An 11281-nucleotide genomic window follows, 5' to 3' on the forward strand; every position below is an offset into this window, starting at 1 on the left:
CTGGGTAAGTAATTTCATATAATGTCACAAAACAATCTCAGGAAGGACTTATCTCCCTTCTTCTGTAAATCTTCTATCTATAAATATCTTAGAGAGACACTCCTATAGCATTCTAGTTTTTATCATAGTAAAGTCAATATGGCTATTGTCCTCAGCATGTTGAATAAGAAACATATGGAAAAAGGGGGCCTTTTCTCAATAAAGTAAATCACCACCATTGAAAGCTTTTCACCCTCATGATATTAAAGTCTGCTTTCTAGCTTTAATCCTACCCCTACACCCATTTTCACTGGCTACAACTCCATTGTTGTAAATAGATGTATTAATTTCACCTTGATGCTTTCTTTCCGCTTCAGATCAAAGGACAAAAGAAGCTATTCAGGTAAATACAGGATTATCTGCAGGTTTTCTAAGCTTTGAAAGAATCCAAAAGAAGGGGTGCTGGTGGACTCACGTTCCACATAAGCCAAAATGGATAGGCTGTGATACCATGCCTCTGCCAAGGGGAGTTGAATACATTAAAACTTCTTCATGTTCTTAAAATTGGACTTCCAGCAGAATTTTAACTTCCCTAATCCATAACAGAAACACAACCCCTTAGTAAACTTTTTGCATTTCATAGAATCATAGAATCATAGAATGGCTAGAGTTGGAAGGGACCTTAAAGATCATCTCGTTCCAACCCCCCTGCCATGGGCAGGGACACCTCCCCTCAACCAGGTTGCTCAAAGCCCCATCCAGCCTGGCCTTGAACACTTCCAGGGATGGGGCAATGTCCTGGGTTGAGAGACACAGGACTAACTTTTCTTCTAATGCTGGGGAAAATTACACTTTTAGAAGACTCTAGTGTCTGAATTTGTGAAAATATTTATTTTATAGCCAGCCAGGCTCTGTGGGATTCAAGGTTAGTGTTTTCGAGCCTGGCCAGGTGCAGGGACAAGGAAGAGCAAGGCCTGGGCATTTGACCCAGGCTGGCCAACAGGAGTATTTCATACCATGAACGTCACATCCAATATAAATTAGAAAAGTTTGCTGCGTAGCGGGCTCTCTCCCTGATGGCGGCGGTCCGGACAACTCCTTGCCCCGGTGCCGGAGCCCTGAGGCCTTCCCTTCCTCCTGAAGCCGTTGCGCTCGCAGTGTCTGATACTTGCTATCCACTGCTGGGAGTGCACAGCTTCCTACTGATATAGATTGGCTGAGTATAACTTCTGTATATCTTATATCAGTATTGGGATTAATACTGGTTCTTTAGTATTATTGTTAATTATTTAGTCTTAGTCTATTAAATCTATTTATACTTCAACCTTTGTGTTTTCTTTGTGTTCCCCGATTCCCCTTTCCGGGTGGGGAGGGGTCATCGGGTGATAGAATAATTGTCTAACGACAATAGATTGTTATGGGCTCTCTCAAACCATAACAGGCATCCACAACTTCCCTGGGCAACCTGTTCCAGTGCTTCACCAGCCTCACAGTAAAGAATTTCCTCCTAATGACTAATCTAAATCTCCCCTCTTCCAATTTAAAACCATTACCCCTTGTCCTGTCACTGCATTTCCTGACAAAGGGTCCCTCTCCGTCTCCTCCCTCTTCATTTTTGAGCCCATGGACCACACTGATGAGATCTTACAGGCCTTACAGGTTGAGCTCTGGCGCTCAACCACTGATGAGATCTGTGTTCTCATCCAGTGCCGTGCTCAGGGCAGCCTTTACAAAATTAATTGTGAGGATGAATACTCTGTTTTTATGGCTGTGCAAAGCATGAAGGGGTTCTTGGAGAAGTCTTAGCTGGTTTCATTGGAAACCCTCATGACACCTGTGTTTGCCAGATCTCAGACCTCTGCAAATTTTTGGATGTATGCATTCTCTTTCCAAGAAAGGACAGGACCGTTTGTGGTGGAATTCAGGTCCCCAACCTTACTTATTCACTGGGGGGTCTTGAGACCCTACCCAACCCAGACAGTTATGATGCCCATGGAAAGATCTTTGCCCTATCCATCTTTGGTTGGAGGTGGAGTATGCAGTGGTCTAACTCTGCACTGCCTGGATGGATCTTCCTGTTCCCTGTGAAGTTCTGAAAAGGACTTAAAAAATTTCGTATTTTTTCTGTGCTCACGCCCTACATGAGGATGTTGCTGTCTTACTTCACTTGGGCACTCTCCAGCTCTCAACATACAGTGCACTGGGTCAACAGGACTGAAAGAGCCACTTGTAAAGGAGGGTGGGGGTGGGTGGAAAAGGGACATCAGGCAGGTCTTGGCAACTGAAAGGTAATATTTAAAAAGAGTTCTGACATCTCATACATATTATTGCCTCTCTTATATCATAAGCTTCCCTCTTGGCACTCTTACCCCTGAGTGCTCTCTACAGATCTATACAGTCAAACCCCAAGCACTCAACACAGCCAGGCATAGGAGAGGGGCAGTGTGCCGTGAATAGGTGTAGGAATACCCTATAGGGACAGGATGAGGGATGAGGATGAGGGTCTTGGGCGCTGTGATAGCTCCTCACTCCATTCAGCTACAAGGATATTGAGTGGAAACTGTTGTCTTCACAGAAAGCCTCCATTGCTTGTTGTGCTTCCCACACGTATCTCAGAACTAAAGAGCTGGGAGTCTCACCTGGCTGCTGTTTCAGTCAAGTCACCCCTCCCAAAGGCATCATCCATATCCTTGCAGTGAGGACAAGTTTGCTGAAGTGTGCTCTCAATCAGGAGTTGTTCATGAGAAATAGCTGTAGTTCAGGACACAACCCTGCTGTCTTCTCACAGCTAGCAGCAGATGGTAGTTGTATCTCTGCTACCCCATGCCCACAACTGCCAGAGACATGTGAGGGCCTCTACCAAGGGTTTGCTCAGTATTATAAACCTCGGTGTCTTTCTGTCCATTAGTATTACAGCCAGGTTTTTGAGCATATGAATACCTTCTAGAAACCTCTGCTGTAGAATCTCAGAAAGGACCTCTGGAGGTCTCTAATCCAGCCCACTGTTTACAGCAGGATTAACTTCAAAGCTTGATTTGACTTGACAGGATTTGGAATTGATGCTTCAGTTTTGTCCTATGCTCTTTACAGTTATTTACCGTCTTCAAATCCTTTAATAGTATTTGATTCAAAGTACTTCTCTAATGTACTTCTAAAGTACTTCTCTATTAGTAAATAATGTGCTTTTATTGAGACCCTCCCCTACTCATTTTTGGAAGACCAGACAGGTGATTAAAATGTTCACTACAGCTTTGATCATTTCAAATAATGCAGCTAAACCTTTGCTCTACAGCAGTAATTAGGTATTCATTGACATGAGAGCCAATATTCTGTGTTACTGTTTTAGCCTGGCTATACTGTCAACTTGAAGACAGCTTTTAATGTGAGTTTTAAATTCTACATCTCTCTTTTGTCAGATGGCTCCAAGTTAACTTCCTTAGTTACACTGCCATTTTTTTACATTAATCAAATCCACTTACCATAATTTTTAATGTGTTTCTTTTCCCAGAGAAAGCAAATAAAAAAGAAATTGCTCTCTCAGTCTGCCAAGGGAGAGAGCTGAGGGCATCTGGAGTGCCGAAATTCTTTTGGATTAGACAGACAAACAGAAGCAAGCTTTTTAATTTTTCCTCAACAATTTGATATGTAAGAGGTGGGTTCTGAATCATAGGGTCTGTTTGGGCCTTTAAAGAGCCATGGGGGAGTGAAGTATTAAATAAAATAATGAAGTCAGTTGCCCCCCCCGCCCCGTTCCTGTCCAAAACTGATTTTCCCTAATTTGTGTGAATCATCCTGTTCCACCTACATGTAGGAAACACACACAATAACACTCCTTTGCACCTTTCAGACTCTTATGTCTGCTGCAGTCCAGCTCGTGCTGTAACTCTCACTGGTTTTGCTAAAGAAACGACTGCAGCGGTGGGATTATTAATCTTGCCATGATAGATTCTAACACTCCTCAGTCATCCTTATTTATATGATCCAGTCTTTCCTGATAAAAGTCACATGATAAGACCAGTACCTTAGCCTTTATGTTGCCATAGGAACAATCCAAACCTAAAGTATCTCCCTGTAAAAGGAAAGATTGCTTCTTGCAAAACGGGCGTAGGAAAGTCATACTCTTGTCAAATTGATGGCACTTTCATTTTCGTTATCTAGAGTAATTCAAAGTAAGAGGAGTTTACACTAATGATCTTTCCACTTGTGATGGGATGCTGGAACACAGCCTTCTGCTAAACTTGGAGAAGACCACAGCTTAATTTCCATTTCTTTCTAGGCATGGACTTTCTTCTTCTAAACTTCCAATAACCCTCCTTAGATTTTTTTTGTGCTGACAAACTTACCAGTCTAAATCTTTTTATTGACTCCCCAGTTTCCAGTTTCTACTTTCACCTTTGTAGAAAAATAATGAAACCAGTACAGCAGCTTTAAATAGATTTGTGTTGATCTTTTGATTGTGCTCAGATGACCATGAATGTAAGCATGAGTATGTACGTGATCACAGAAGTGAGACCACGAACTGATCAAAGCTCTTCTTCCTCACAAGTCATTAAAGCATTTCCCTTTAGGAAAAGTGTTATGTTAGAGACCTTTCGTAGGTTGGGGTTTTGGGTGGGTTTTTTTAGCAGAGATGTCTTTTTATCATAAATGTATTGGTACATGTTGAATTCTGCCTGGATATTTGCCGTAGTGAAGTCAATGGAGAATCCGGTCCTAACATGGGTTATGGGGCTGTTTTCCAACAAACGCATGCTTGTTCTAGTAAAATTTACCACACACACACATCACAGCCCTGATAGTATCCCAGTTCAGCTGAGCTATTTTCTTCCTCCTCAACATTTTCCTGAGGACCCCTCTGATTTCCTTGTTCCTGAGGCTATAAATGAGGGGATACAGTAGCGGAGTGATGTTGGTGTAGACCAGAGACACCATCTTGTCTCGGGTCGGCGAGTAACTGGACTTAGGACGAATGTATATGAAGGTGGCACATCCATAATGTAGCAAGGTGATGGCCAAGTGTGAAAGGCAGGTGGAAAAGGCTTTGCCCCTTCCCACGGAGGAGGTGACGTGTAACAAAGCAGCAGCGATGCAAACATAGGAGGTCAGGATCAGAAGGAAGGGGAGCAGCAGCAGGAGCACACAGGCAGCCAGCAAGGGCAGCTCAGGGATGTAACTCTGTGTGCAGGCCAGGTGTAGCACAGCGGGGACATCGCAGAAGAAGTGGTTGATACGATGCGGCTGGCAGAAAGGCAGGCGGAAAACAGCCACCGTCAACCCCAGGGCAACGGCGAAGCCTCCCAGACAGCATGCCACAGCCAGCCTGAGGCAGAGCCCCTCGCTCATCACAGCTACGTAGTGAAGGGGCTGACAGATGGCAACGTAGCGGTCGTAGGACATGGCCACCAAGAGGAAGCACTCAGCCCCACCAAGGGCCACAAAAAGGTGCATCTGTGCAGCGCAGCCTATGAAAGAAATGGTGCTGCCGTCCACCACTACCAGGCTGAGGAGCACCTTAGGGACAATGACTAAGGTATAGCAGAGCTCAATGACAGAGAGCTGACAGAGGAAGAAGAACATGGGAGGACGGGAAGGCTCCATAACCACTGCCATGAAGATCATCACGTTCCCTGCCAATGTGACCAAATGGACAATGAGAAAGATAAGGAAGAGGAGGACCCGAAGACAGAGCAGCTCGGAGAAGCCGAGCAGGAGGAACTCCATTGTTGGATCAGTGCTCTTATTGTCCCTCTCCATGCAGCCTTCACATGGCATCTAGGGGGAGAGAAACAGAAGGGAGACAGTTGAATTTGACCTGATGCCTGGCAATCAATTCCATATAGGAAATAGTCTTGCAGTACTGTAGAACCAGTGTAGTAAAGCTCATTCTGTGGGGAGGAAGGTGATTTCATTTAAAAACAAAACTGATTTCACTCAGTCAGATTCGACACACCCTCAGACCTGTATTTTCACAACCAGCAAGGTTCTTGGGCCCAAATCATCTGCCTAGGATTCTTTGCTGTGACATTGATGACAAGGAATGTCAGCTGTTGGGTCTACATCACTTCTTCTGAGTTGTTCTTAGGTTGGTGACCATGTGCAGGTTTTGAAAAAGCATTAGGTACCCTTTAGGACTTGACACTGGTTAGTCTCTCAGTCCTGTTCTGCTTTTGAAAGTCATCGTTGGACTCTCCCTCCTGATCTGAGTGTCCTAAGAAGCTGCAGATGCATGTGTTGGCATCTTGATGACCATCAACACCTAGGTCTTTTAGACACTGCAGACATTCTGCTACTGCTCTTTCTGGTGCTTCCACTCCCAGGCAGACCCATTTGTTCTCTATTCACACCAATATTGTAGTTCTCTACATCTGTGCCAGTGATGTACAGACACAACTAGACAGTGCTCTGAAGCTTCTGCTCTACAGTCTGACTCCAATAAATGGGAATTTGAGGTGTTCGCTGACTTGCTTCTCCCTTCCCTACAATGGATCTGCCTCAAAGTTCATACAGAAATAGGGTTTCAAAAGGAAGGAGTCAGCCATTAGACATGAGGATTCCAAAACTGGAGCTGACATTTTGGCTGCTGCTATTTATGTTTGGCTCAGCACTATGGCATCAGAGTTGTAAACGATTTCCAATCTCAAAACTGAAGATGTTCACAGCAGCATACTCTGTATAACAAGTTTTAAAAGAAAATACAAAGCTAATATCTTGGACTTGGAGAGAATGAGATTGTGTTTTTCACAGGAAGAATGGCAAGTTCCTAGGAATGTGGTGTGATGCAAAACTGTTTAAGTTGTAAAGATCTAGAAAAGGTCTTTAGGTCTTTTGAGAGCCGTATCATAATAAATTAGCTATACTGCTTATAGGTGAACAGCGCTTTTTGCTCATGTGTTCATCATGTCATGCAATATTTAGTACAAGGAATAATTCCAACTCTTTCTACACTTTACTGTAAACTAGGAATAAAAGCAGAGATTCCTTACAGACCTCTGCTCACATCAAAAACCAAGCAATATTTAAGTATGAAAAAAGCTGGAAAGTTACATTAAATATTTCAATGCCATCAAGACCAAATAGATGGAATGGAAGTTAATGGAAGAAATTATTACTGGAGACAGGGATTTCCTGAACATCTTAAAAAAGCTCCAGAAACAAATAATCAATAAAGTTGAGGAGGTGAGTCTGATAAGCCTACATGCCTTTGCCTGGATTTTTGCCACTTCAGTTGCTGGAACTTGCTGCCCCAAGGTTTCCTTGTAATCCAGTATCTCAGCAGGATTCAAAACGTCTGGGGACTCAAGTGAATAATGAAAACATCCACAATTATATTACCTCAGGTGCAAAATTAGGAATTAAATCTGTGTTTCAGAGCATAAGTCAGCAAAATGACTGAGTTAGGAAGAAACCTTATCATAAGATCCAAGAGAAAAAAACAGTCAGTAAAGACCAAGAGGAGCTCTTCAGAGAGTGTAGATGGAGCAGTGATCTTGCAAAAGCAGGTAACTCAATAAGGACTACTGCTAGACACAGTTCCCAGTGGTTATAAAGCCATGGCTAACTCCTACATCCTCTTTTTGCTGCTGCACTACCTCCCCAACAGCTATTCTAAACAATCTAGCTATAAAGCTTTCTTGACACTGTATGCAAGTAGTAGGTCTTCACAGATAAAAGGAGTAGTGGGTTGATATGTGATCTCAAGACTGTGGACTCAATCACTGGGGACGCGCTGGGGCTCCCCTCGCTCCAAGTGCTGAGACTTTCAGAGGATTCTACTAAGCACAACAAAGCTAAAGAGCGGGGAGGAAACAGGGGTTTCCCTTCTTTTCGTTTGGAGCTGATCACTTCAATGGCAACATACCGTCTCTGGGTTAGAAGATAAGGAAATAGAGACTTCTTCCTCTTGATGATGTGTGCAGTTCAGTCTGGGCTGCGATTCTGTTTCTTGCCCCGTCTGGGGTCCCTCTGGCTGCGAGTGTCCCTAGAGCTGATGTTTTCTTTCAGCATTTCATAATCATCCTCTCTTCTCTTCTCCAGGACCCAGTTCCTTATATACAATTTGACACAGAGGTCTTTCCTCTTCCCTGCTGCCTCTGCCCTCCCCGCATGAATGACAGGCAGTTCCATTCCTCCCATGAAAAGGGTGTTTGCAGTTTTTCTCTAAATCAAGCAACAGAATGTAACTGCACCTTCAGAGGAAGGCAGCGTTGTAACACCCTCGTAGAGGGCTCTTGCTCCTTTCACTGAAGCAATTGAAAGGAGCTGATTATTCATTAGGCTGGTTTGTACCCAAAGTGGCAATGGTTTAATTAACAGAATGAATTGCTGCTCTTCTTAAATAGAAATAAAACGGTGGGTCTTTAAGTAAGTTTAAACCAAACTCACACTTAAAGGCAAAGCAAAACAGATATAAAAACTTTAAACCCATCTGTAGAACTGTGTGTGGAATTCTCACCAGTTCAGGTAATCCATTATTTCTTACTGACTCAGGTGAAATCACTGTTCAGTAGTGGATGGGACTGAGATTATTCAAGCCCAATTTATTTTTATTACCATTGTTACATTCATTCCTGGCAACTTACACTGAAATCATTAAAGAGAACTGTAGGCTTATGTACGTAGAAAAGAGAGGCAGAGTCAAGATTTTTGACTGCTAAAATTGAACAGCTTTCCATTAAACCAGCCTGACAGGAACATGTAAATATGGTAGCTTAAGTTTTTTCTCAGAATATGGGCTAGAGGAAGTCTACCTTGCAAAATATTCTTCTATAATATTTTATCTATATGGAATGGGAAAAATAACCCACCCCATTTATCAATACAGTCTGGGGACCAATTGTGTTGGGAGCAGGTCTGCAGAAAAGAACCTGGGCTTCTGGTGGACAGCAAGATGAAGATAAGCCAGGAAGACCAGGAAGACACAAAAAAGACCAACCACATACTGGGCTGCAATAGCAAGAATGTGGGACAGGTGATGGCAAGTGATTATTCCCCTTTATCTGGCACACATGGAGCCACATCTGGAACACTCTGTCCACTGTTGCAGTTCTCCATACAAGATATGACAACAAGTTCAAGAGGCGCACATGATGTCCAAGGAGAGGATGAGAGAATTAGGTTTGTTCAGTCTGGCAAAGAGGAGGCCAAAGGGGGATCTAACTGATGACTTCAGCTAGCTATTGGGGGGCTACAGAAACAACAGAACCAGAGTCCTCTCACAGGGGCACAGTGAAACAGTCACAACATTTGCATCAAAGAAAATTCTGATTGGCCATGAAGAAAAAAACACTTCTTCTCACAAGGGTGGTTCAGCACTGGAACGGATATCCTGAGAGCCTGGGAAGTCTTCCTCCTTGGGGATGTTCACATGTTGCCTGGACAAGGCCATGAGCATCCTGATCTAGCTCTGGAGATAGCTGTGCTGGGAGCAGGGTGTTGGACTAGAGACCTCCATAGGTCCCCTCCAATCTAAATCTTTCTTTGAGTCTGTGATTCTGTTCAGCCTTGGTCAGATGTCCAGTATGGACAGGAGCAGAACTGTGTGTACCTGAGGAGCTTCACTGTCACAAACTGAAATACTTGTGGAGTTTTGGCTCCTCCGAGGCCATTAGCTGGGATTCTGTAGTGTCACAATTTTGAAATTAGGCAGAACTTAAATACCAAATTGTCTTTTAAGTGTTTTTACCCTTTTTTCAACCTGTTGTGTAACTTTTTGGAATTAAAGCTATGGCGGTAGAGTCTATCCTCTTTACTCTCTCAATTCACTTCCTGAACTTTTGACTTCTAAAACCTTTTTTTTCTTTCAACTTTTTTCCCTACACTTTTTCTTTTGTTGTTTAAGGTGCTGCAAACAATTCAGGGCACAGAATGTCCTTAAAGCATTTACAAGAATGGATTCTGAACCTGGCTGGAATTTCTAGGTACTGTTGTATAATAATGAATAAAACAACAACCCTGAAGCCTCTCCCTGTGGCACCTTGTCTCTGCAGCTGTAACAGGAGCAAAATCAAGGAATGATTTTATAATTCCACCTAGCAAATTGGACAGATTATAAGGGCAAGTAAGTCTTTACAGTGAAGAGTCTATTCTAGCCAAATGCTTTGCAGAGTAAGATTGCTCCCTCTAGCAAATTGTGTGAGAGTTTCAGAACACCAACTGATAAAATCAGGTATAGTTTCTCTTTGTGTTTATAATAAAATATAGGGGGTTAAGTGCCATTTTTTCATTTACTTTATATTTATTTTCTTCTCTAACCCAAACCAAAGGATAAAATTTGCTACCTCGGTAACATCGCAAAAAAATAACTACAAGAAACTGTTTTGACAAGCCTGTTCCAACTTTCTCATCTGAAGATGGTCCTTTGCTGTTGCTGGGCTGGAGGTGAACCTAGGTGAGTTAGCATGTAGTAACCAATACCACACAGTCAGCAGTAATATGCACTAATTTTTTAATTATTTTTTTTTTTTTTACCATAGTGCCCAGCCTTACACTGAAATAAGTGAAGCAAATCATTGTTTCAGGTTGTGTGTAGATAAGCTGTCATTTATTAACATGCAACTTAACGCCTGCCCGCAAGGTTTCAACACACGCCTACGCATTACCTCCGAGAGATGGCTCACCAAACCGGGGGGGTGTTAGCTGGAGTGAGGTATGCAGCCCCGTGCCAGCACACACAGCAACGAGACAAACAACGAGCGGGAGAGGATGAGAACATGCATGTCAAAGGGACTCCAGACTTCCTCCCCTAGCCCACACCTTTCAGGGTTTCCAGTGTTTTCCTCACGTCAGCTTGCAGCCAAACTTGTAAGAGATTAATAAAAGCTGCACGTTAGCATCATGCATGGAGCACCTCTCCTATGAAGACAGGCTGAGAGAGCTGGGGTTGTTCAGCCCAGAGAAGAGAAGGCTCCGGGGAGCTCCTCATAGCAGCCTTCCAGTACCTGAAGGGAGCCTACAGGAGAGCCGGAGAGGGACTCTTTGTCAGGAAATGTAGTGACAGGACAAGGGGTAATGGTTTTAAATTGGAAGAGGGGAGATTTAGATTAGTTATTAGGAGGAAATTCTTTACTGTGAGGGTGGTGAAGCACTGGAACAGGTTGCCCAGGGAAGTTGTGGATGCCCCATCCCTGGAAGTGTTCAAGGCCAGGCTGGATGGGGCTTTGAGCAACCGGGTCGAGGGGAGGTGTCCCTGCCCATGGCAGGGGGGTTGGAACGAGATGATCTTTAAGGTCCCTTCCAACTCTAACCATTCTATGATTCTATGATTCTATGATCAGCGTTTGCACATCTTGAGTCTGCAGCATGT

The 11281-nt window shown here is 43.5% G+C and overlaps 1 protein-coding gene across 1 annotated transcript; it reads right to left on the reverse strand.

Moving 5' to 3' along the window:
• Positions 1-4737: 4737 nt before the first annotated feature.
• On the reverse strand, positions 4738-5751 carry LOC141472325 (olfactory receptor 10AC1-like). The gene has a single exon (XM_074159338.1). It carries the CDS (start codon positions 5749-5751, stop codon positions 4738-4740), a length of 1014 nt encoding a protein of 337 aa, XP_074015439.1.
• Between the last annotated feature and the right edge of the window lie 5530 nt (positions 5752-11281).

Source organism: Numenius arquata, chromosome 1 (genome assembly GCF_964106895.1).
Source record: "Numenius arquata chromosome 1, bNumArq3.hap1.1, whole genome shotgun sequence".
Taxonomy (NCBI): Eukaryota; Metazoa; Chordata; class Aves; order Charadriiformes; family Scolopacidae; genus Numenius; species Numenius arquata.

Bases quoted from the DNA above. Each gene is read 5' to 3' on its own strand.
- LOC141472325 (XM_074159338.1), bottom strand. From the start codon at position 5,751: ATGCCATGTGAAGGCTGCATGGAGAGGGACAATAAGAGCACTGATCCA.